The 27,360-nt window shown below is 47.2% G+C and overlaps 1 protein-coding gene across 20 annotated transcripts in view; it reads right to left on the minus strand.

The window, feature by feature from the left end:
• Positions 1–27,360, minus strand: part of CIT (citron rho-interacting serine/threonine kinase) — a 2,264,529-nt gene that overhangs the window by 1,111,669 nt on the left and 1,125,500 nt on the right. For all 20 annotated transcript variants that reach the window (XM_069619729.1, XM_069619715.1, XM_069619714.1 and 17 more), the window contains one exon: positions 25,014–25,188. In XM_069619729.1, coding sequence (XP_069475830.1) covers positions 25,014–25,188 — 175 coding nt within the window. The remainder of the gene's footprint in view (positions 1–25,013; positions 25,189–27,360) is intronic.

Below are 27,360 nucleotides of genomic sequence, written 5' to 3' on the forward strand. Positions count from 1 at the left end.
CTTCATGTGTTGCTGGGATGATGGTTTTCCACCCCCTGGCTACCCCTCTGCCGGGTTCAGACCCTTCTCGAATATTGGCTTCCGTCCTTCGTGTTCACTCTGGCTCTCATTCACAGGCTTTCCTCTTTTGCTCTTTTCCTCTTTTGCTTTCACAGTTCTATTCCACATGTATGTTGGGTGATGACTTCACCCCTGGGTCCCCCTCTTCAGGGCACTGACCCCTCACGTGTCATAACCTTCCTCCGTCAGGTTCACTATGGCTTTTGCAAAGATATTTTCTTCTTGGCATTCACAAATCTTAATGTCTTTTCAAACAGTTCTCCGTGGGCATCCGTCTGCCGGGTTCACTTTTGTCAACGCACTGTTTATTGGGACTTTAGACTTCGGCCCTCTTTATTGGCATCCATTCGTCGGGTTCACTCTTGCCATTTCACAATCCCCTTTACGTTCTTCTGATGTGGGATTCAATTCCCTTGTGTTCTCAATTGTCAGTCAAAGACATTCAACTGTACAGGGATTTTGCAAGATCGCTGTATGACCACTTTGATCATACTTTGCGGCTCCCTTAGGGCATTCTGGTATCAGTAGTTTCTTTCAAACACGGGATCAACTAGAGTCTCTCGAGTCAACGCGCATGTGGTGCCGGACCACTCTGCAGCTGGTCTTCCCTAAACAATGTACAGTTCTTTGAACTTTCCTCAATGTGCCACTTTGTGACTTTCATTCAACACAGTTCGGTTTCTTCATCGGTTCTTCTTCGACTCACCGGCTGTGATGAACCGCTTGGCTTTTCACTCTATCTGGAGTCAAGCCCGGTACCACGGTACCAGGAGTCTCCCTCTGTCTGCTTATGAGGGTAGGCCATGTAGCATTGGCATCTGCTGCAATATACTCAGGCTATTGTTTGCGCTCTTATGTTTCCTTCTGCAGAGGCTTTGCAGGTCTGGGTCGAAAAGGGCAAGGGCGCTTCTCTCCTCGTCGCCCCTTCTATTCTCGCCACCTTTCTCCTCCTCTTGAACTGCAATGCTTGGATAGCTCTCTCATTGTGCGGTCTGCCTCGCTCCACCTGTCTTCCACCTTTAATCCCTGTGGGGAAAGAAAAGGATTGGCAGGCGTGTGTGATTCTGGCCAATTGCCTGACTCTGCCTGACCCTTGGGTTGGGACATGTCAGGCAAACAGTTTTATTAGTCCGTTGTCTTCCGTGGGGTAAGTCAGTGTTTGTTGTCGGAAAGGGGAAGGGTTAGTGTGTCCGATTATCCTACGTGGTAGGATGGGGAATAAGTGCTATATGGAATTAAAACCCTTGTACTGGGAGGATTGGTAAACTTAGAAGATGAGTTTGTTACGGTTTGTGAAATGCACAGGACTGACAGGGATTATCGTCATGAAAGGAACAGGGGGGGATTGTGGGAACGGTAGTGTTTTGTGAAAGCAGACTGGGTTTTCGGGAAAGAGTAATCATATGGACGTGGAGAAGAATGGTTGGGAGTATTCAGGTAGGAACCAGTAAAACAGGGATTCTGGAAGAGATGGCTTCTGAATGTAATGGGGTTTGAGATCCTAGGGCATTTGTTATAGATGGATGGGTCATTGGATTTGGTTAAGGGAGACTCCATGGGAGGAAGGGAGGCAGATGTGGTACAGCCTACGAAAGCCTCAGGGACTCCGTCCTCACACCTTCTTCCCTGGTATAATACCACGTCTCACCTGGGGCATTTTCCCCGAGCATAACCCCGGTCTCCCCTACCCAGGTGATCCTCCCTCGCTCGTCCACCTCCAGGGTTGGGAGCTGAGAGCGCCAACCCTTCCCTGGCCACCTGAATAAGGGATTCTCGAGGTCTACCTGGAAGAATAACGTCAGGTTGCTCAAAGTACCAGGAGAAATAATCCTAACCTCGTAGGGACCAATATGCAGAATGCAAATATTGTAAAGATCTTGTGGAGGTTAGATTATAAATGGGGTTCATTGAGAATTTTGTTAGTTCTCTATAATATAACTTCATCATGGGTCATCACATTTTAGAAAATCACATTTCTTTCATATATAACATTTGTTAAAAAGCAGGGGAATGCTAAAATGCATATATTAACATCAAAACAAATATACAAATGCATTTAATAGATGCTTGTTAGGCATATCACAATCACCCTACATCCAATTTGGTTTGGCAATTAAAAACATATTTTAGTTCAATGATCTATACATTTTGAAACAGATGGTACTTCTGATCTCCCAGAGGTAAAACCTCAATCAAACTGACGATGCTGGCTTCTGTCCCTTCCAGACCACAGGCAGCATAACTGCTTTAAGTTGCTGCCTTATTAAGTCACAAGTTTCCTGTGCTGGTCAGGATTCGACTCTTCAGGGAGGCATGGCAGCAGATTACATCAGAGATGGGTCCTACAGGTAACATATCAAGGTAATTGACAGCCTTTCTTGTCAAAGCCCTTCCAAAAAACAATTTTGCCTGCGTCTCCTCCGAAATGGCTCCTTTTGGAAGTAATAGCTCAGCTTTTTTCTGAAGGGAGTGGTGGAGCTTGTTCAAGTATAGGAAGTCAGGAAAAGTAAAATTTCCGGTACCAAAGAAGGAAGGAGGTCTGAGACCCATCTTAGAATTGAGACTCCTCAACATGCATCCACGAAAGGACGGATTCAAGATTGTCACCTTTGCTTAAAACATCAGGACTGGTGTGTGTCCCCGAATTTGCAGGGTATGTACTTTCATGTCCCTCTCCACCCAAAACATCAGAAATACATTTGTTTTTGGCGGGAAGCAATCTCTATCAGTGTACAGTGTTTCCATTAAGCCTCACTTCAGCCCAGTAAGTATTTAAGAAGGTCACGCAGGTGTTGAGGCCCCATCATAACAGGAAAGGGTGCACATCTGACTGGCTCCTTCGGCCAGATCGGAATAGGGGACCTTGCAGGACCTATGGCCGATGTTCAGCATACTTCACAACTGTTTTTTCCATAAACCTTAAGAAGTCCTTTCTGATCACCTCAAAACCCTTACAGTTTACAGGGGCAGTGCAGGGTAAGAAGTGTATCATGCCTTCCAGTAATAGGAGAGTTGCAAGAATTCAGACAAAATAAGCCCTCTCTCAACCGCATGGGGGACTCCCAGCGAGTGTTAACTGGAGGATGCTAGGGCCCATGTCGTCCTGCATTTTTATAATCTCTGAAGCAAGACTGTGCATGTCGTCACCACAGTGGTCCCAATTCAACAGGGACATAAAGGATATTATTCAGTTCAGACCACAGGTCTCCCCGGGACCTGTGCCGGTGAGCATCCATGACCAACGCCCCTATGGTTCGCGAGGGAGGGGCCTAGTCCAACAGTCATGGTAGACCTTCACCATGGTCATTGACGCACCCTTGAGGTGATGTGGAGCTCAGGTGCAAGATCTTCCAGTGATCAGTCTTTGGGAAATGCCAGAGAAGTCCTTCCACATCAGCTTGTTGAAACTTTGGGCAGTTTGACTGTCATTTGGATCTTATAATCAATGAGAGGTTCGACTGTTCAGGTTTTCACAGACAACACCACCGACATGCACAAAGTCAACAAGATGGGCGATGTAGGGTCACTCATGTGCAGGGAAGCCAGGCTCCTGTGGTTTTGGGTGATTAAGAGCGAGGTGATGGTGACGATGTAACACCTTGCCGGTGGAAGCACTGAAGCAGCTCACAAGGGTGTGGGAGCAGATTGTGGAGGAGGCCTTCTCCATGATCGACCTGTTTGTGACCAGCTCAAAAAAGAGAAGCTAAAGAGCTTCTGCTGGAGGGAGTTTCAGCACGGGACTCTCGAGGTGATGCAAATATAAATGTTTATTTGTAAAGCGCTTATACACAAGTGAAATGCTTCAAAGAGCTTCAAGGAGGGAAGGGAACAAGGGACTACAGCAGTCATTCTTAGACCTTGAAGTTTCCAAATGGTCTAACAAAAATTAACTAGCATACTAGGCCTGAGGCATTTTTACTAGCGCAAGTGTATGACAGGAGAGAAGGCGGGAGGGGGGAAGGATGCAATGGTGGTCCCTTTGACTTTGTGAACATGTTTCCTCCATTGCTACTGATTCTTTTGATGAAGTTGAAGCAGAGTAGAACAACCATAATGTTGTTCGCTCTGGATTTGGTATAGAGGGCCTGCAACCCAGCCAGGCTGGACGTGCTGCAGTGTACTGCCTGAAAGATTCCTTGTATGGAAAAACTACTGACCCAACCATATGACAAGGTGCTTCAACCCAAAGTCAGGAATTTGTACCTTCATGGCTGTCTATTGAGATGTTGAGGTTCAAGGTTTGGGGTCTTCCTGAGGAGGCTCTTGGTATGATGTTCTCGGCGAAGTGCCCATCACCAATGTCTACATATGCTTGTGGTGAACACACATTTGTGAGTTAGTTCCAAGGCAGAGAGCTAGACCTGTTGTGCTCCACCTGCATAGTTTGAGAGTGTATAGTTTATTTGGCTACATCAGGCTTCAATATATACTGTCAAAGGCTATCAGGCTGCCCCTCAATTTTCAAAAGGACTCCTGAACAAGGAGCCTATTTTGCGGTACCCAGGTTACTCCAATTTCTTGAGGGACTGGTTTCTTTGTTCGCGCCTAAACCTTTTGAGGTCCAGCCTAGGACTTAAACCTGGTGTTACATGCCAAATGGCTATGCCGATTGAGCCTATGCATACTTGTCCATTAAGGCTTCTTTCTTTAAAGTTGCTTTTCTGGAAGGTAGTACGTTAGTGTCAAGAGTTAGGAGCTACAGGCTCTTTCTAGTTTTCCTTTGTTTGTCCAGTTTTTCAAGAACATGGGAACCCTAAAGGTCAAAGCTTCGTTCTTGATTAAAGCAGTTACAGAATTTCACTTGTCACAAAAGGTTAATTTGCCCACGTTTTTTCGTCCATCTCATCCTTCTAAAACCGAAGAGAAGTTCCATAGACTTGACCCTAGGAGAGATTTGTATCCCTCCAACACCAAATAATTCAGGCAAGAAGACTCTTTGTGGGGTTTTGTGGTCCTAAAATAAAGGCCAAAGCCATGTAGAAAAGAACAAAGATGGATCATTCTTTATATCACTACTTGTTATGGATAGGAAAACCAAGAAGTGCCCAAGGGCACCTGTGACCACTCGACAAGAGGCATCAGGGCCATGTTGTCTCTACAAAGATTTGTTCCAGTTGTAGACATCTGCCAAGTAGATACATAGGCATTCATTCACTCATTATAGAAGTACTACATGCTCTATGGTATGGGTAGTGATGATGCATCAGTGGGAAAACCACGTTGCAAAGTGTCCTGGTTTAATCAGATTTGTTACATTCATTTCCTTCTCTGGAAACAGCTTTGGGAGTCTTTAAGAAGAGGAGGTCTCAGTGAGAGGACTGTGCGTCTTCGAAGAACAAACAACTTACTTTCAGTAATGTCCTTTCTGGTGGTCCTGTTAATTCCTCCCACAGATTACTCTTTGACCTCCTCTCTCTGAACTCAAAATAAAAAAGAAAAATTGAGAGTGACTGAGACTGTTCCCTCTAAATGCTGCCAATAAGATGACAGATTGAAGAGAAAATGGCGCTTGTGGCTCCGATCATATGTACCAATGACCTCATTCAGAATGAGAGGACACCAACAAGATGATGGGGCCGCAGTAAGAGCTGAAAAGCACCACTTGGTGGCTAAGAGAAAGGTTTCCAGAGCGGACAGACATATTAGAAGTTGATACATTTCTGGAACGAATTAACTGTTGTAAGGGTCCAGAGATAGTAGACAGACACAGGAGTGGTAAGGTTGTTGGCATAAACTTTCATTCCCGTGTAAAAACGAATAGAAAACCCTATCTTGCCCTAACTCTAAATAAGGTTTCTCTGCCTCAACCAAAAGTACTAAAGTCACAGTCAGGATGTTCAAAAGCAAAAGAATCCTAGTTCTGCCCCTCGCACTCTATATTAAACCAAATCAAAAAGGAGTTCTTCCTAGTCCAGAGGATTGACTCCATTCCACTGGATAAAAAGACAGTTCTGGGTTTGCCAGTGTTGGGGGCAAGATCTATGTGAGTCCCTCACGAGCGACAGGAACAGGACCCCTTTTCACCAGAAAAATCACTTTCCCTTTAAAAGTTACAGGCGTACGGGTGCAAGGCCCCTTAACCCCTCCCACGGGCGCAACACCTCAGTCCCCTTTGACGCGTCGGCTGTATTATGCTGAAAAACCTTGCTGCTCTTTATAGGAGGGGAAGGTTGGTGGGACGTATGGAGGAAAGGTCTCGGGAGGATATCTTAGGGGCAACGTGCTCGCCTTGGAAGCAAGACAAGGAGCAACACAGGTTTGATCCCCGGGTCCGTGCGTAGAAACCTCTGGGTATTAAGCATGTTATAAATAACCTATCACATCATTTCAAATGGGACTATGGGCTAGGATTACGTTAGTCACTCCGGTGAGTAACACTTAATTACGCCTACGTCCCGTCCCCTTTCCTCCATCCTGTATGAGCGATTACCACTGACACAACCGCCTTGGGGAGGAGAGCTGCCCTTCTAGGTGAAAAGATTACGAGGCACTGCTTGGCCACATGCTGCGTCCGCCCAGGCATTTGTATCCAGACAGTATTGTTTGCAAAAGGCTGATGGGGTGGCCCATGTAGCCGCCCTGCTAACCACCTGGCATGGCACATGACACTGAAAATCTACTGCAGCTGCTCTGGCGCTGATAGCATGAGCATGCATGCCCCTTGACAGATCCTTATGCTGCACCTTGTATGCCTCCTGAATCGCTGCAGTCATCCATCTAGCTATGGAAGCTTTGGACGCTTGCTGACCCAGTTTTGAGCTGCTGAACGTGACAAACAAGGTGTCTCTCTTGTGTAAGGACTTAGTTCTGTCCAGATAGAATTGTAGTGCTCTTCTGACATCTAGGCAGTGATGAACCCTTTCTGCCTCATCCTTGGGGTCTGGAAAGAAAGTGGGGGGCACAATCTCAATGTGGAAAGAGGAAACCACCTTCGGGAGGAACTGGGGGTACATGCAGAGAACAACTTTGTCCAGATGAAACCTGGTATAGGGCTCCAAAGCCAATAAAACCTGGATATCGCTGACTGGGAGTTGAGGTAAGGCCCACTAGGAGCGCTGTCTTTAGGATGACCAGTTTTATATCCACAGTGGCCATGGGCTTGAAAGGTTTGTGCGCCAAGGCACTGAGCACCACGTTAAGATACCAGAGTGGGTGCAGCCATACCTGTCAAATGCCTCTTGACGACAGGATTGGCCGAAGCGAAAGTAAGCTAGTCCGAGTTCCTGTATGCGCCAATAGCAGCTAGGTAAGTCCGGCAGGTGTCAACCTGGCCCCCTGATTTAGCCAAGTGGGCAGAGAAAGATAACACCTCGTCCAGAGTGCAGGCCAGTGGATCCACACCATTTTGCTTGGACCATAAGCAGAACCTGTTCTATTTGCTTTTGTACTGCTTTCATGTCGACAAGCAGGCCCTACCCGAGCGCAAGGGAGATTTGCGGCAAGGCGCTATGAGGATGAAACGCAGACTCTGGGATAGCCTGATCTTGCTCACTACCTTGTGAATGAGTGGTGTGTGTGTGGGGAGAGGGGGACATGCATACGCCCACATCCCATCCCACCTCATCCCAGGGTATCTGAAGCACAAGGCCGAGGGAGCTGCGCCCCTTCCCGCATCCAGATGCAAACTACTGACAAGTCTGACTGCTTTTCATCACAAACAGGTCTGTGGCGAGGGGGCCCCACTTGTTGAACATTTCCTGGAGCACTCCCCATTCAGCTGCCACTCGCAATTGTCAGACCCCAACCAGCTTCGCCTGTCCGCCTCCAGGTTGGATTCTCCCTGCAGATGGACCGCTGAGATCCACACCTCTTGTGCAATTGCCCACTCCCAGATGTCTAGGGTCAACTGACAGAGATGGGGATCTCATACCCCTCTGCTTGTTTAGGTAGTACATGCAAGTAGAGTTGTCCGTTTCAATACACACTGCACGGATTATTGGAAGGAAAGACGAGTGCGTGCCAGATGGCCATCAATTCTAGTCAGTTGATGTGTTTCTGTTCGGTCGTAGACCATAGCCCATGTACAGCATGTGCCCCCAGGGTGGCACTCCATACCTGGAGAGAAGAGTCTGTGGTCAGCGTATGCTGTATTGGAGGCAGTCAAAATGACCTGCCCTGCTTGAGGTTCGCCTCCTGGGCCTTCCATCAGCGGTCCTGCTGTAAGTGAGAGGGTATGGTGACCGGCGCCCCCTGATTGCCCAATTCCTGGTCCCAGGAAGCCGCAATATGCAGCTGCAGCCTCCTGGTGTAAGGAATGGCAAGGAGGCATACTGCTAGCACTCCCAGCAGGTGTTGGTACCATCACGCTGTTGTTACTGTTCTGCTGAGAAAATGAGCGACCAAAGTCTTGATCGCTGCCACCTTCTCCTCCGTAAGGAATACCTTCTGCGTATCCCACAACAGCCCCAAGAACACCAGAGTGAGTATGTCAGAGCTGCGAATTTTGGTAGTTGATCAATAAACCCAGCTCGTAGAGCATAGTCATCAGTCTGTCCGCTGAGGACCTGACCTGCTCCGGAGACGTCCCTCTGACCAACCAATCTAATCTGAAGATATGCGTTTTTCAGATCCAGGGAGCACGTCCAGCCCTCCTAAGCCCCCCACACAGCGTCTCGGCTATGATAGCTGGCTTCACCATTTTGAACTTCTGCAAAGATAGATACAGATTGAGGAAGGAAGGATCAAGCACCACTCGCAGGCCCCCCCGATTCTTCTTTTGAATGGCAAAGGTGCTGGAGTAAAAGCCGTGGCCCTGTTGAGGGAGAGGGACCTCCTCCACTGCCTTGCTCTACACGAGGGGACGAATCTCTGCTAAGAGTGAGGGTGTTCCGTTCTGTTAGGGGTGGGGGGGGGAGTAGGAGGGGATGGAAGGGGAAGCCGGAAGCCCGTGGAGACTACCGGGATCACCCATGAGTGTGAAAAGCGTATGCACCAAGCTTGACTGTGTAGAGCCAGCCTGCCCCGAGTAGGGTGTTGTGGACCTGAATAGAGCTGTCATTGTTTCTTTGGGTCTAAGGCCGATGACTGGGAGCGGGACTGGAAGAACCCCTTGTGAGCACCTGTGTGATGTTTCCGCCTATGCTGGCTTGGGACCTGTCCGTTGCCTGGCTTGGTGGTCCTGAACCCCCGGAATGTGCAGAAGGATCGCCCCTTGTCTCAGAGGGATTGGCTCTGAGGGAAGGCTTTTGCTGCTGGCTGGGTCAGAATGGCCAGTGATTTGGCCGTCTGCAAGCTGCTTTTCTTTTTGTCCAGTTCGTCGTCAGTAGTAGAGTGGAAGAGATCGCCACCCTCGAAGGGCAAGTCTAGGATTCTATCATGGACGTCCGGGTTGAACCGGGTGGCCTTAAAACAGGCCGTCCTCCTCATGTCTGTCGCCACACAGATCGTCCTACTAGCTGTATCTATGTGGGCCACAGTGGCCTCCATGATATCCTGCGCCACTATATTTGCTTCAGCAAGCCCAGCCTTGAAAGAGGCTTACTTGTCGGCTGGAATGTCGGGAATAAAGTCCTCAATCTCTCTCCACAGCCGTTGATTGTCCGCCACCATGATGGCATCAGCCTTGGCCTGTTAGAAATGCAGGCACACATTGGCTTAGATCTTTTTTCCATAGGCCTCTAGCATTTTCTCTTTGCCCAGTAGTGCTGAAGAGGAAGTACTTGAAGAGGAAGCCTGTGGTTTGGCATTCATAGATGCTGCTGCTATAACTGAGGATAATGGCTGCGGGTGTACCGACAAAAGTATAGTATCGTCCTCCACCCGCCTGAACTTTGCATGCAGCCTTATGTTGACTGGCTAAGTGGAGTGTGGTTTGAGCCAAACCTGTTTATCTAGTGCTTCGACATCTTTCTGCAGCGGGATACCGGACCTTATACCTGCTTTCATTTTGAGCACTTCTGCCAATACCCTGGATTCCGGGTGCTCTTTCTGGGGCTGAGGGATGCCCAGGTATTCAGCTAGGCCCGCTATCCTGTCATGGAAAGCCCTTGCTGAGGAAGGCGTGTCTTGCTCTTCATCATCAGTGTCCTGCTGATCCCCCGCATTAGCCAGGACCCCTGGATTCGAAGAGGGAGTCTGTCTGTGCTGAGAGCGTTGGTACCAGCACTGAAACTGGAATTACAACAGGCGCAGGTAGCAGAGTAGGCTGCGTAGGCACCAGCTGAAGCGGCAGAGCAGGAGGCAGCATGTCATATATTATGCCCTTCAGGATGTTTTCCATTTGCGGGGATGTCATGCGGGCCAAAAACCTTTCAAAGAAGCGGTCAACGCAGGCAGGCTGGGCGCGTTCCAGCACAACTGCTGGAGGCGAATACGCCTATTGCCTGGCCCCTGCCCCGAGACTACATGTCCTCATCGTACCGAGCTCCAGTGACGGTCGGGTACGTCGTGGTCCAGGTGATCGGAAGTCATTGGAACCCAGTCTGCCCTGGCTGTGAGTTTGCGCCTCTGTGGTTCATTCAGTTGGTGGGCTTCTGTCCTGGCTGGAATGCTTTCCCACCTTTGGGGGTCTGGCCTGGCCGCCATCTTGTCTGTGTGCACGTGCCTGCCGCCATCTTGTCCATGCATTCCGCACGTGAGACAGTGGTTGACGCAGGCCTGGGCTCGGCCTGCATGCCTGGTCGCATTGGCTCTGCCCCACTTTGCATTTCAGGCGCGTATCTACTAGACTGTTGGCCATCGGCCATGGGGCTGTGTGCGTTGTAGTAGGGCTGTGTGCGCTGCATGTAGGCGCCCCCTGTACCCAGTAGTAGAGCCAAGCCCCTTGGGGTGTGACCCGGTACCTCAGCGGTGGAACCGGTAGGGCTTGTAGACCCCTCGGCCATTAAGCCAGTAGCTGCAAGAGCCTGGGTGTCCCTTATGTCGGTGCAAGGGTCTGACTGACCCCTGCCGCCAGCAGGCTTCCCTGGGAAGGAGTCGCCTCAGCAGGGTGCTTTAGAGAAAAGTACGCTTGCCATCTGTGGAATTACGAGAATTGAGGCCTCACCCAGGAGCGCTGGTGAAATCGGTCCACTCCCATCGACACAGAAAAGAGGACTGGGCTGTGGCGCCGGTGGGTTGGGTTAAGGGAGCCCACACTCCTGGGGAAGGGTGCCTGTAAATTGAAAGGGAAAGTGATTTTTCTGGTGAAATAGGTGTTCCATTCCAGTTCCTCGCGAGGGACACCCATACAGGATAGAGGAAAGGAGACGGGACATAGGAGTACCAATGGTGATGCACCTGCATGACAGCGCAATAGAAAAGATATTTGATTTCAAATATTTAGACTTGGTTTTCACATTAAACACAACCTGAAAGTATTGGAGCTAAACTTAAGGGTACAATCATCCGTGGTCAACTTGCAATCAGGTTTCCTAGTTAATGTGTACTTTTACTCTATCAAAATGAGGCTTTCATTGCACTTAATTGTGGGGTAATTTCAGCAAAAGGAAAAATAATGAGCTGCATCTGGCTAAAGTTGGGTCCAGAGCAGCAGAAATATGGAAAGTCAACTGCTGAATGGCAGACAAAAGGCCAGCATTGGACTCTCAACTGCCAAACAACTAAATATGGTCTTCAGAAAAATAAAAATATTAAGTGTGCCCTGTGTTCGAGTAACAAGGCCGAAAAGCCTGAGGCTACTTCCAACTACACGTGACTGATGCCTAAAGTGCAACTTGCTAAAACAGAGAGCTGCCATGGAAAAATGAATGCATTCTGCGGCGTTGATGGAACAATGAACACATGAAAAACAAAACTCCATTGCCAGAGTAATTCAAATCTTTATCTTACAATGTAAAGTTAGACACTGCTGGCATGCTGCAGAAGCAAAACGTGGATGTTGTATTTTGAGGCACCGGTGCAAGCCCCATGTAGAAAAATGCAGAATGCAAAAGCAATCATTTATTTTACAATTCAAAAGTTACTGAACTCAGAGCCGTGCTCAGCCCAGCGATTTTCCCCCCAACAGATCAGAGGTCAACATTCCTCCACCTTTCCATTTGGTCCATCCTTTGAAGCTCAACAGAGCCAGGAAGGGGGCAGAGCTTGTATCTGGGAGGACATTTATTGGGGGTGAAATGACCATCACAGAGTAAACAAAAATGTAGCTAATGAAGTGTGACTTTTCTAAAATACTCACTGACCGATGACATGCAACAAGAGTGCCACATGATACCAGTGGGCAGGGTTATACCCTTCTGCTCCATGAGATAAGGAAACAGATAGTGAATCAGCCCTGGGAGAAAGAATGTTAAAAGGTTTTATTGCAGAATATGTTAACAGATCGCAGATGCCCAAGCCTACATCAAGGCTTTGGGAAGAAGAGATGTGTTATTAATTGAAGTTGAAAGTATGGCTCGTTTTATACCACATAAGATTAAATGGAAAATCATATTTTGTCCATAAGCCAGCGTACCGTGATAGCCATATACATGGTTCAAATATTCTCAAAAAGCTTATGAGAAGCCCCACCTGATGAAACAATTCTCCACAAAATTCGACATTGGGAACCAGAGTTACAAGCTAAAATGTGAGTGCAGCTTCCCAGAAAAAGCTACAGATCAGAGACTCAGGAATATGGTAGCTTATTAAATCAGATAAACTGAAGAACAGTGTCATGTAGGAGATTTCTAAATTCACATCTGAGTTGGTCAGAAATGCAATTTCAGATGGGCGGAGCAAGAACTGGGGCGGGCAGACCACGAGAACCAATCAGGGGAAGGGGGCCGGGCTTTGTGTAGGGGGGGAAAAGAAATCAACATCCAATTGGGATCATTAGCCAATGAGCCAGTCCATACTAATTTAGATATTTAGGGGTGTGTCTAGCAGTGTTAAAACCGGACGTACAGTGGAAGAGAAGATGAGGAGGAACTGGATTGGACACTGGGGATCTTCAAAAAAAGACAAGGAGACACTGGGATGAGATCTTGAGAGCAGATCAAATGGGCAGACAGTAAGACAAGGAGAAAGGTGGAACTAAAATCTGAAATGAACCAGGAGAAGGATTGATGCTGGGGGCCATCCTTAACCAAAGGCAGACGAGCAGATGCTGGAGGCCATTGTATTGTAGTTTTCCTTTATAGCACCTTTTACCATTATTATATCAATGTGCTAGTGGTGGGAACACCCTTGGGGACCAAAGTCCAGACTGTTGGAGATCAGAGTAGGATTAGAATGCATGTGTGCATTTGGCCATGATAAGGCTTGGCTGGGCTGGCCAGGTTCCAGCAGAAAACAACCCACAAGGTCAGTCATGTGGATGTGGGCTGAGAGAGGTCAGGAGATGGTGTGAGTGCTAGAGACTGGCTATGTGTCCAGCTGGCCCGAATGTTGCCATAAATGAGTCTGGGGAGGTAGTCCAACCAGGTCCGTATACTTCCAATGAAATGACCCAGGAGGCCTAATGCACCTGTGCAGGACCCAGACATATTCTAAAGTCCATAACTCCATCAGAACAAACTCTTGGTGGGGATCTATTTGAGTGAATGTCTTCACCTATATAGACATTCTTGGGGTGGGCATCCATAAGTAGATCCCTAGCGTTTTCTTATTAATTAATAATTTAATCAATTCCCACATAATCAACGGACACTGGAGTGATTTTGAGGAAACTCGGAATCATCAACATCTATCCAAGGGATGATAAAGATCTAGGGCCTCATCATGAGTGGGCGCTAGCCCTTAAATGCAGCGGTAACTCTATTACTGCTGCATTTAAGGGGTGGTCCAATCATGAGTCGGGCATTAAGTGGGAGTTTTACCTCCAGGTTTTGCTGGAGGTAAATATGTCCCCTTACTGTCTGTTTTCGGCACTACTACCGCCTGCGCAACTACCACAGGTGGTAATAGCGCCCCCAATCCCATTAGGTCCAACGTACCCAATGGGGAATAGGAACCTTCTGCTGAACTGCTACTCATGATCTGGCGCTAATAGCGCTGAACAGAGTAGCAGCAATGCTATTTGCGCTGACGGTATCCCGGCAGTATAACCGCCGGGATACCGCAAGACTCCTGACGAAGCCCGTAGTATTATAAAGTATTACTACATTATTCTTGCCAACCCCACAATTCCTCTAAAGGGGAGGAGTGCATTAAAAATGAAATTCACTATTGTTCACCATTCCCCGAACTCTGCCTTAAAGCAGAGGGATTCCAAATGGTAAACTAAATCTTGGGTCTGTGCTGTGCAGAACGTGCCTTCATGGTCAAGCAAAGTGAAAATAGCTGGTTAAAAGCATACTCTAGAGACAGAGGGAACAAGGTACTCCAAAGTGGATGGGAACATTTTCAATGTATAGCGGTAAAAGAAAAGGGTTTCATCATCTGTTGAAAAGAGTCGGTTATTTAATGTTGTTATGCCAGAATCTGGCTGGAAGGGAAAGTGTAGGGAGGTTAGAAATAAAGAGTGCTGCACATGTCAAATTATTTCGCCCAATAGAAAAGTGCTAGGATTTAAATTACAAAGTATACTGTAAAGCACAATTGCACTATCAGGTTCTAGGGGGCTGCCTTTATTATCCTTACATTAGGGGTATTCTCATGAGTGACCCAAGTCTCTGAAGTATTCTTTAGAACTGTGTTTTCTTTTGATGTTTTAACAGGGGGGGGGGGGGCAGGGAGTAGAGTAAATTAAAACTGTACATGTTATAATCAAAATGAAATGGTGGCTTCAACCTGTTTGTAAGTGAAGTTTTGTCAGGACAGGTTTTAGGCCACGGAGTGAGGCGGCGTGCATTCCAATAACTATAGTGGGATCATGATTTTGTTTACTTATTATGAATTCTATATTCTTTATGCACATCGGCCTGGTTCTTGGCATCCTTCTATACTGTGGAGGGGTTAGGGGTGCACTTTAGTATTATAGGACTCAAAAGCAGAATTAGTCAAGAATCCAAATCTTCTCAACTGGTGTGGTGCTCTTGGAGGGGGTGGGATAAAAATTCCCTGAATTCATTTTGCCCCATAAATCTCTGTTACAGAAAATAATAGACAACTGTTATTGTACATTACACGATAACTAAAAGCCTGTCAAAACATATAGACATATTCCTCTAATTGTCACACTTCGGGTAGACCGTCGTAAGCGCTGTATTAATTCTACATTTGGACGCGACTATTGTAGATTATCCAATGATTACTTCTGAATATTGACATTTACGTGGTGAATTTGGAATGCTTAACAAAGGATCTATGAGGGTTTGCCACAGACCTGCATTTCTTAGCCCCTTCTTAGAGAATGCAACCATAATTCCCCACCCCCAATCCAGTCCTTTATTGGTGGGTGACAGGGTATTTTCATTGCCGATTGCCCCGATATTGCTAAATGAAAAACAGTTTCCTCAGGATACCTAATGTTTACAGATGCCATAGTTCATCTTGGTGTTACATTTATAGTTCTCCAGGGGAAGATTAATGATTTGCAGCATATTCCAGAATAAAGAAGCTTAGAATAAATCTTGGCAAAACAAAAACACTGGCTTTCAGAAAGGCAAGTTAACAAAATAAGGAAAGTAAAACAACAAATGCAACTTTAAATAGGATCTGGAAAAGAATCCTATAACATTAGTTACAATATGCACTTCCTGGGTGGGGACCGTTAACTGCTAGTTTAATCAGAAAGTGCACATTAAACTATTTGTTAAGGAAAATGCCTCAAGGAGGATAGCCTCTGTTTTAATCACCTTCATCTCGGTTATTCTTCTGTATTTTATTTAGTGTAAACCTAGCTCAGGATTAACAGAGTGGTGCCCATGCAATAGAGATGACAAGATGGGTATATTACCAATAGAATCCTGAAGCAATGAGGGAATTAGAGGCTTTGGAAAAGATGAGTAACTGTAAGGAGCATGTTTGAAAGTGCGATCTATGATTGCATAAAAGTACTCCCATTGCTGTGCTGTGTTTGCACTTCAGTTCGCTTAACCCCTTAAGTGCTGAGCGTGAATAGGTTTGTGCTGAATTACAGGAAACAGTGTAGGCTCTGCACACATCTGCAGTTAAGTGGTTAAAACATCTGGATTCCCATGAGTACTCAACATTTTGCAACAGAATAAGGTCCAATGAAGGTTATGTTGCAAGGAGTGCTGTTTTACACAAACAAAGCAAATCAAGTGAGACTGAAAAACATGAGTTATAAATGTTGCTATGCAACACAATCAAGATGATCAGAGGAAGGATGACATGGGCCTCAGAAATTCTGTAAAATATTTACTGAAGACATGTTTGGATAATATTATTATAACTGAAGGCAGGGATACATGTTTGAAAATTACCATCTGCTAAAATCTACAATACTTCTGTACCTTCTAGTTTTTCACCCCTTACCATCAAGGTTGAATCAGAGCAACTCAACAAAGAAAACAAATGAAACTGATCCGATCAATCTGAAAGTATCAAAAAAAAGTCCATGAATGGTTACACCATGTGAAGACCTGAGGCAAGCATTATGCTTCTCTTTCTTTATTTGAAAGCCAAAGCAGCAACAATTTAGAGCTAACAAATTACTATATTCAATCAACACTACATTCCACATGAAAGATCTATTTCTAGCTGATCACTTGTAGACCAAACCAGAGGATGTTTGACCCCCCAACCACCGTCTATTCTTTCCTGAAGCCCTCTTTCTGAGCAGATCAAGCAGCAGATAAGTAATTATAAGTTACTCACCGTAGTGACTAACATACTCTTAAGTCCATAGTCCCCTTTCCTCCATACTGCTTGGGAGACAGAACCTTTTTCACCAGAAAAAAAAGTCTTCTCCTTTAAATTTAGAGGCAAGCAGGGGTGCGGCCCAAGGAGCATACGCTGCCCTGACTGCCCTCTGTGCGCCACACCTCAGTCCCCATTCACGTGCCGACAATCGATTTAACATTGCCTAATGACACCAGTATTATTGGGGTGGAGGTTGGTGGGACGTATGGCGGAAAGAGGACTATGGACTAAGAGTATGTTAGCATTGCTGGCTGCATTACCACTGTTTGTTGCCTTTATTATTTATTTATTGTTATTTATCGGTTTCTCCTCTGCTTCGCACTTTCCACCTCTCCCCCCTTCCATGCACTTTTCCCCTCACCCCTTTCCCATGCACTTGCACGTTCTCAATGTCACTGGGCCTAGTAAGATCAGCGTTTTGTTCTCCCCTGTTCCCCTCCCTTGCCTTGTCGCGCTCTGAAACACTTGTGTACGAGCGCGATAGAAATAAAATATCAATCAAAAACTAAGGTGAGTAACTTATAATTACTTTTAAGTCCTGTGTCCTTTCCTCCATACTGCATGTAGCCCGAGGGTGGAGAGGAGACCCTCCTTAAGCAAATAGGTTCCTGAGAACCGTCTGTCTGACAGCCACGTCAGATCTAGAGCCGGCGTCCAAACAGTAATGCATGCAGAAACCGAGGGAGTGGCCCAAGTGGCCGGCCTGCTTATGACTTGCCAAGGGACATGGCGCTGGAATGTGATGGCCATGGTGGGCATGCATGTTGGCCGGCTGCGGCTTGTGCTGGCCCTCGTATGCTTTTTTGATGGCCGAGACCATCCAGCGGGATATGGAGGCCTTAGAGGCCCGATAGCCTGGTCTTGAGCCTCTGAAAGTGAGGAACAGGCCGCCCAATTTGCGGAAGCCCTTGGTCCTGTCCAAGTAGAATTTCAGGGCCTGCCTGACATCCAGGCAGTGCAGCACTCTCTGTGCTTCGTCCTTAGGATCGGCAAAACACGTAGGAAGGAACATTTCCTCGTTCAAGTGCAAAGCAGAGGGCAACTAGGGCAGAAACGCTGGGTGTGTCCGCAGGTCTACTTTGTCCCTGTGAAAGGTAGTATATGGCTCCGAGGCCACCAGCGCCTGGATTTTGCTGACTCTCTGAGCCAAGGCCGACTACTAAGGCCATCTTGATGGTGACCAGCTCGATGTCTGCAGACGCCATTGGCTAAGAATATGTTGAGGTCCCACACGTGGTGTGGCCTCTTGACCGGCGGGTAGAGCCTTGCGAGCCCCGTCGAATGATTCTTGACGATAGGATTGGAGGAGGAGAAGAAGATTCCCCTCCTCCGAGTTCCTGTAAGCCCCGATGGCTGCGGGGTAGGTATGGCAGGTATCCACCTGCACACCAGGGTGGGCGAGGTGCGCCGAGAAGGAGAGCACGTCGTCCAACGTACATGCCAGGGGGTCTAGTTCCTTGGAGTCTGCCCAATGGCAGAATCTGTTCAATTTACTTGTATACTGGGCCCTGGTAGCCTTGCTCCTTGCGCCCTGAATGATTTCCAGATTAGCCTGAGAGAGGCTGAGGTGTGGCAGCGTTACCTGCTCAGGTACCACGCTGTGAGGGCTAGTTTCTGTGGCGCGGGGTGGATAACCCTGCCCACCTGCTGCGCCAGAAGATGTGCTGGACCCGTCGGGAGGTGAATCGGAGGCATCTCCGAGAGGCTGAGCAACTCCGAAAACCATGGCCTGGTCGGCCACCATGGAGGTATTAGAATGATGTTGAGTTGGCAACACTCCTTGATCTTGCAAATCACTCTGTGAATCAGTGGTGTGGGCGGAAAGGTGTAAGCCTTCATGCCGTTCCACTGAAGCCGAAATGTGTCGCCTAGGGAGCCGGGGCCCTGTCCCTGCCAGGAGGCAAACTGAGGGCACTTCTTGTTGTGCCAGGTGGCAAAGAGATCCGCCTGGGGCTGACCCCACCTGTTGAAGATCTCCTGAATAACGAGGTTGTTTAGCTGCCACTCGTAATTATCCGCTCCCAACTTGCTGAACCTGTCCGCCTCCAGGTTGGGTTCCCACGGGAGGTGGACTACCGTGACGTAGATGTAATTTTCCAGGGCCCACTCCCACATGCCGATTACCAGTCTACACAGAGGGGATCTGGTGCCTCCCTGCTTGTTGACATAGAACATGCTGGTCAAGTTGTCTGTCTGGATGAGGACAACCTTGCCCCTGAGAATTGGTAAGAATGCTCTGAGTGCTACCAGATGGTGTTCAGCTCTAACCAATTGATGTGGTTTTACTGCTCCTCTCGAGTCCAGGTGCCGTGGACAGAGAGATCGTCCAGGGTGGCTCCCCAGCCATCGAGCGAGGAGTCTGTGGTGATGGTGGCCTGCGGGGTGGGCAGCCGAAAGGGCTTACCCGTCTGTAGGTTGCAGTCCGTGGACCACCATGTTAGGTCCGGGTGGAGAGATGGAGGAACGTTGATCATCTCGGATTGGGAGCCCTGCTCCTGGTTCCATGAGGCCACGAAGTGCAGCTCAATCCTCCTCATCCTCAATCTCGTGTGTGGAACGGCTAATAGGACTGCCGCCAAGAGACCCAGGAGATGTTTGTACCACCATGCTGAGGTCACCTCTCTGCAGAGGAAGGGGCCGGTGGTCCTCTTGATGGCAGAGATCTTGTCCTCCGACGGAAATACCTTCTCGGAGCATGTGTCCCAAATGAGGCCCAATAATGTCAGAGTCTGCGTGGGGTGCAGCTGCGACTTCTTGAGCGAGAAGCCCAGATTGTGCAGTGTGTTCATAAGGGCATGGGAAGAGTGGTGAACCGCTTCCGGAGATGTAACCCTGACGAGCCAGTCGTCGAGGTATGGGTAGATGTGGAGGCCCTGCGCTCTGAGGAGGGCAACCACCGTATTCATGAGCCTGGTAAAGACCCTGGGAGCCAAGTTGAGGCCAAAAGGAAGGACCTTGTATTGAAATGGTAGTCCACGATCCTGAACCGTAGGAAAGAACGATGGGGCTGCCAAATCTAGACGTGTAGGTATGAGTCCTTCAGATCCAGGGAGCACATCCAGTCTCCCTTGCACAATGTCTCCGCTATAAAAGCTGGCGTAACCATCTTGAATTTTTGTAGGGGTAAGGAGAGGTTGAGGGTGGAAAGGACCAGCACAACTCTCAAGCCCACCTTGTTGTTCTTCTGAATCGGGAAAATCCTGGAGTAAAAGCCAAAGCCTCGCTGGGAGGCTGGGACTTCCTCCACTGCCTGGCTCTCTACAAGCGACTGTATCTCTGCCAAAAGAGTTGCTGTCCCAACCTGTGTGAGTGGAGGGGAGGAGGGAGGAGAGGCTGGGATAGGAAGGCGGTAACCCGTGGATACTACAGATAGGATCCAGGGTTATGGGAAAATCTGGTGCCAGAAATGTACATGTAGAGCAAGCCTGCCCCCCACCAGAGACACGTGGACCCGAAGGGGCGTTTCATGCTTTCTTTCCCTCAAAGGCTGTCGCTGAGGAGGGGGGACTGGAAAAAGCCCTTACTCGCACCCCCTTTTTGTTGCATGCGCCGGCTCTGAGATGGCGAGCGGTAAGGTTGCCTGGATCTGCGTTCCTGTAAGCCGCGGAACCCTGCATATGTACGACCCCCTTCTGAGCGCTGCTGAGATTGGCTGTACCATTTGGACATGGTCTTTGTAAGGATGGATAAAGACTTTGCAGTTTATGAGCTATTTTTCTTTTTGTCCAGCTCCTCATCCGTAGAGGAGTGGAAGATGTCCCCCCGTCAAACGGTAGATCTAGAATTCACCCCTGGACATCCGAGTTGAATTTTGTTGCCCGGACCCAGGCTGTCCTTCTCATGTTCGTGACAATACAGATGGCACAGCCTAAGGTATCGAAATGAGCCACTTTGGATTCCATGAGGTCATGCGCCACCAGCTTGGCTTCAGCTAGCCCAGCCTTAAAGCGTGATTGGCTCTGGGTGGGGAGTTCAGGGAGGAAGTCGGCAATTTCCCGCCATAATCTCTGGTTGGCGGCAGCCACCATGGCATCGGCGTCGGCCTGACGTAGATGTAAAGAGGCATTGGAAAAGAGTTTCTTGCCATAAGCCTCCAAGATCTTCTCGTCCTTGCCTAGCAGCGCCACAGAGGAAGAGGCTGAGGATGACGGGGGCTTGTAGTATAGTGATGCCGCAGCGATCATCAAAGAGTGTGGCTGAGGATGGGCCGAAAGCAAGAGTGTGTTACAAAGCCCTAGAAACAACCAAAGCCCCAGAAACAGGAGGTTATATGTATGGAAACAGGCACACTAAGCCTGTAAACATGTGGGAAACGCCCAGGACAGCCCCCAACCTTGTGCGCATGCGTGAGCCCGGATCGCACATGCTAACAGCGAACGCTTGTACGCGCTCGACTTTACTCACGGGCGGACGCACTTGGAGGCGCTCCGGTTAGGTGGAACCCATTGCGGGGCCATCCCTCGCTAGAACCAGTACTTCAGGCCACGCGGCCATAAAGATAGTTCTCTCCTCCTTTTATTTACAAAAAAATATATATGAATAATAGAGCATACCATCGATTACTAATCGCATGCCACGGACGGCGGGTTAAGCACAAGGCATGGGAGGGGACCCAGACTGGAGACCGCACCGGAGCAGCGTACATGGGGAAATCTACCTAACAGCTCTGGAATAAATCGAACAGTAGAGCGCACGCAGCGCTAAGCCGGATATCATGGAATGTGCATGTAGTGTACTGAAGAACTACGCGATACGCAGTAGCACGCATACTCTCTTTCTCCTTTGGCAGACGCAGCAAACAGCCACCGAGACACCACTGGTGCCAGGGACAAATGCAAACCAAGGCAGATCTCCAAAGCTAAGTGCTGCTTTATTTCTTTTGACATTGAACACCTAGCTGTTGAACGTTATGCATGTTGTTAGTAGGTAACAGGGTAGCTGGTGCATGAAACCAGCACAACAGTGTATTATGACCCAGCATTGCACATCTTTATTGTTGTAGTCATTGTGAACACCAGTATTACATGAATACTTTGAAGGGTTGCCTCACGTTGAGGTTCTGGAGCACGTGTTGGTTCCTGAATCTGTGTCATGTGGCCAAGCACTGGTGCTCTCATTTAGTGGTGAACAACCATGCCTCGGGGAACAACTCCGTGCTGATTCAACTGAGTGAAATTACCTCAGGTGCGGGATGCGAGAGTGTGTGTGTTTTGAATGAATGTGAGGGTGTCAGAGAAACCACACCCTGGTGAACAAACTCAGAAGCAACCAAACAAGAGCAAAGGAGCACGTTTACGGCAACTCCCCCTACCCAGCCATAACCTCACACTGACCCTCTATCCGGTGTTCCTTCAACCCCGCACCCATCCAATCCGTGGACCCAAACCCTCTTTCCCGGTGGTGGTCGCGGTGTCCTGTGTGCATTAAGTCCCAGGCGCCAAGCCCGCCAAGGGGAGGTAGGAGTTTGTGCTGCTTCTGAGCTGGACTAAGGCTCTTCACGACAGAGTGTATCCCCCTCCACCTGCCTGTACTTGGCGTCCAGGGGTCAATTGACCGGCTGAGGCGAGTGGGGTTTGAGCCAGCCCTTCTTGGCCAGGGAGACTGCATCGGTCTGCATAGGAATCCCCGATTTGTTGTGTGAGTACTTCAGCCGGAACCCCCTCTGCCGGCTGCTCAACCTCGGGCTGGGGGAGGCCCAGGTACTCCACCAGACCAGCAAGACGTTCGTGGAAGGCCCTGGCTGAGGATGGCATGCCTGGATCCTCCTCCTCATCCATATCCTGTTGATGTGGAGGAGGAGGAGGAGTAGTAGTAGTTGGCGCCAGAGGCTGGGGTACAGAGCCCGCGTCCGGAGGCTGAGGCGGCAGAGGCTGCAGTGAAGCCCCCTGTGGAGCCGGAGGAGGTGGCTGCACCGGGGCCTGGGTCGTCGGCGGAGGCATCTGTGGTTGCTCTGGAATTGCGGGGAGGAATTCCCTGATGGCGTCTTTGATGATAACTCCCATCTGAGGTTCAGACTTCATGAGGCCGAGGAACATCTCGAAGAGCACCTCCTCACTGGCCAAAGACGTGGCAGGGGGTGCCGACAGGGTCCGCGGGAACTGCTAGAGCCACTGCATACCCTGTACATATGGACACCAATGAAAGCTGCCCTGCACAACTGAGGGGTAGACTGTAGGCCACCTACCTGGTTGAGGCCAGTCCCACCTTGACACTCCTCGTTCTTCGCCGAATTGCTGGAATGGCGTCGGACAGGTGCCTCTTTCTGGCGTGGCAGCCATTTTCTCGAGCTGCCTGCCACATGCATGCGACGTGGTGCTCAGCCCGCTGGGCCCGGCTTCGCCCAAGACTCTTGCGTGTGGATCACGATGCCTACCCTGCTCCTCGGGCCTGGTCCTGTTAGGTGTGACACCCTCGACCCGGGGGGTCAGTAGAGCTGCGTTTAGGCTCCCCCTTGGACGTATTGCCGGTATTAGGGCATAGCTCCTCGAACATGGTGCTGGTAAAAGGGCAGAGTCCCTCGGGTGTAGACCCGGTAAGAGCAACACTGCGTCTGGGTGGATCCGAGGATCCCTCAACCCAAAGGACGGTAGCTAAAGCAGCCTCGGTGCATGTGCCGGTAGATGGACCTGCCTCTAAATTTAAAGGGGAAGAAGGTTTTTTTCTGGTGAAAAAGAATCTGTCTCCCGTCCCTTGGAAGGGACGCCCATACAGTATGGAGGAAAGGGGACGGGATGTATGAGTACTGTTATTACCTAAGAGATAAATATCAAAGTAAGATTACCTGCCAAGAATGCGCTGAGGCCCAGGGTCAACAACGTAGAGCTAATAAGGAAACCCCAAAAGGGAACTCAGACGAGGGAAAACTCGATAACCCAATTGAGGAACTTCAGAGACTGATCAGAGAAGTCAAGTGAGACTATTTGCAGAATTGATATTAAAGACTGGTACTAGAGGTACCCTCAGGAGAAGGGATTCATTCTCCTGACCTAGGTTAGTTTTCTTAAGTGTTAGGGTCAAGTAAGGATAGTTTTTGGACAGCTGACTTTATTTCTTTGGGACACTCACGACTGAAAAACAAGCACCTTAGTTAGGAACATAGGTAGGGACCATCCACAGTAACAGGGCAAGTTAGGCCTTATAGTATTGCTTTAATAAAATATTGAACATCATGTCATTTGAGAGTCTGTCCTCCACCTGACTCTCCACACAGCGCAAAGTACAAAAATGAAGTTACTGGCTGAAGGTTATGAAACAATCAATAACACTGGCATTCGTCTGGGCAACCTCTCCAGATCATCGTTGTACAGATTACAGAAGGGCTCTTCAACAGTTGCATCACTTTTGAGATGAAGAGGGTAATATGGAAAGAAGACCAACTTCTGTTTCTAGAGTGCTTGTTTTTTTAAAATAATTTTTCTCTCTCTTCTTTCCCTCCTCCTTGAATTTAAAAGGATGCTCATGAGCAGAAGGCAAGACATGAGTCTTTGGTGGACTGGATTTTTGTGGAGTAGAATTAGCTGGAGGTATGTTTACTGAGGGGCAGAAAAACACCACTCCACATTTTCTGTTGCTGCCTTTAGATACATATACAGACTGGAATCACAATCCTCTATATTGAGTAAAGCAGTGGAGAGCAGATCAACATCTGCCTCCTACAGTCTCCTCAGGCCTTGAAGCCCAATTTGGAAAGGATTGGGTGACGGGCTGGAGGCAGGACAGGAGGGGGTTGGATGGGGGTCACAGGCCAAAATGAAAACTGTGCCTATCCCAAAACACCATGTGCTACCAGAAGAAAATGAACAGAGCTCGCATTTGGCATCCTACATGTACCAAGGACGTCAAGTATAGTGCAAGAGGTGGCACCAGTGGACAGTACAGAACAGTGTGAAGTCACATGGTGTCCGTGAGAAAATTTAGTTTGCACCTGGATGACATTTCAAAAGATGAGGAACCTAATTTACAATTTATGATTTTCAATTTTTGGTCATGTTGTAAACGATGTTAACATGTTACCTGTGCAAGTCTGCATGGAAAATTAAAATGTATTTTTCTCTTATATCTTTGTTAACAAAGTCGGGGAGGAGTTCATCAGACACCTTTCGGCTCGGAAAGTTAGCTTTTAAATAAAGCTTGAAGGTTATAAAAGATGAAGTGGACTGAAACGCACATTTTTTTACTAGCATTAGTTGCTTACAATGTTAGTGTCTGAAGTATCCCCCCAAACCACTATTCAGGTAAATCTTCAGTCCTAGTCTTACTGTTACCTCCCGTAATCTTGTCTCCAGTTCCATAAGACGGCTCTTTTCACTGTGTTCCTGGTGAGTTATCCGCTCCAACTGCTCTTCTAGTTTTTGGTTCTGAGCCTCCATCTTTCCTGCTTGTGTTTCTAGATAGAATTTCTGCTGCCGGAGCTCTGAAATCATCTCCTCTTGAGCTTTCCTGATGAATACCACAAAGAAATAATTAGGTTTACTACATTTAGAATAAAGTGTCCATGGAGAATGTCACACAAATTAACAGAGGATCATTTTAATAACTATGGCAGCATGGCAGAGTAATAACTCCAGAGAAATGTACTAAATTTGTTACCCATAATACAGCTATATCATTCATATTTCTGAAGCAGACCTAAGAGGAGTAGAACAGAAGATGACTGATTCACACACACTATTGACACCCCAAAGACGTTTCAGATACAGTGTTGTAGGTGCTGATCGACAAGACCCAACAAGCAATATGTAAAAGAGACAAAGAATTATTGAGCCAGAAAAATTAGAACACAATGGTAAAAACTCAATGGTTGAGGGTAACCATCAGAACAATGACACTTAAAACCACCATTTCCATTTTTTAAGTGTGGTTACAGCTACAGGTTAACAAGTACTATTAACTCCTAATCGGACAGATTCAAAGTTCCCAATTTATTGTATTTCAATGAAGTGCAGACTTCACCCTAATTCTGTAAAGTGGTAGTGTAAACATCATAGTAAAAAAAAAAAATAGGTTAAGATACAATGAAGAAAAGCAGAAAATATCTGCTGCACTCCTGATTCAAGACCGGTGGAACATTTTGTTCCACATGCAACGCAGGAAAACAAAAACAATTAATAAGAGAATCATTCAAAACTATCCCAAAAGTGCTACTTTAATTTCAAAATGCAATGCCTCAAAACTGTTCATGAAATGTTCTAAATCAGCTTCAGTAGAGCTCAATAGAATTTAGAATCCATCACTTTTTTTTTTAAACCTCAATATTAACTCACGTTATTTTGCACCTGCACAACATGTGGCAATGTTTATTTTGAGATAAACATTTTTGAGTGTCTTTTGAAACTAAAGGAGTGCACTTTTGGGATGGTTTTGAATGGTTCCAATTAGAATTAATTCATCTATGCACCCACACATTATTAAGGCGTAGTAGTATTAGCCTCTGCAAATTAGTCAATAACTAGTGTAAGGAGAAGAGCATGTTTTTCCAGCCAGCAAAAGGGAATTTAGCAACAGGATATTGTACCATAGACGTGCCAATTAAGGCCGATGAGAGTAAAAATCTTTCAGAGATAGTAGAAAAAGGATTAAGGAAAAGGTTAGATAATATTTACATAAATAATAGAAGGAGGTTGTAGGGATAGCAAAAGAGTAAAAATAAATTAAATCATGTGTAGGTCGGATTATGTTGCAATGTTTTTATTGTCATTATTTTATTTTCTATAACATACTCTATAACCATGCATCAGCGTTAACGTTAATATGTGTTGCTCATAATTGAATACATCAAAAGTGGAAACATAGCATGCGTTTTACCATATACTATAATATGCTGCTATGTTCCCCTTTTTAACGGGTTTTAAGGTTTGATATGAATAAAGTTTCTTTTTCTGGTTTATGTAATTTCAAATATAATGTTAACTTGATTAAACAGAACATATTAAATACACAATAAAAAGGATTAAGGGCCATGGCAATCTTAAACGTTTTAAAGCTCTTATTAAAAAAAATGTATTAGCATTTCAGTGTAAATGAATACAAAACTTTTTTGCTTTACTTTCAAATTGTCATTTGTTCGTCCTCTCATCTAGCCGAACAGAAAAGGGCCCTTTAATAATCATTTTCTAGTCCCTTTCCTCCAATTATTCTTTCGCTGGTGGTGAATGATTTTATTTTTTTTATAAGTTCGGCTAGGATTAATCAGTTTCGGATCCCATAGGAGCATTATTTCCTGCATTTGTTAATCCAAGTAACATTCTTTTCAAGAACATGCATAGACCTTTAACAGTTCTTTTATTCAGTTCTGCATAGAGTGTCCCACCATAAATCTGAGTCTTGACTGCACAATGGTGACAAGATGGTCTGAAGATATTTTTCTCTTTCTTCTTCTAGTTCTCCACAGAACATCATCAAGTGCTGTAAGGATTCTTCTTTTCCTTTGCATAATCTGCAATTGGCTGATTTTTCTAGGCCATATTTCTTTAGGCTTTGTCTTGTCCGTAACACGTTCAACCTAAAGCGTAAGATCAAGTCTCTGGTGCTTGGCATTTGCACTCTTCTTCATGTAATTGGGTAACTGATTGGTAAAGTTAACCACATTTCTTGATAGTGTATGTGATTTGG

The sequence above is a fragment of the Ambystoma mexicanum genome, chromosome 10 (assembly GCF_040938575.1).
Source record: "Ambystoma mexicanum isolate Mex_15411 chromosome 10, UKY_AmexF1_1, whole genome shotgun sequence".
NCBI classification, from domain to species: Eukaryota; Metazoa; Chordata; class Amphibia; order Caudata; family Ambystomatidae; genus Ambystoma; species Ambystoma mexicanum.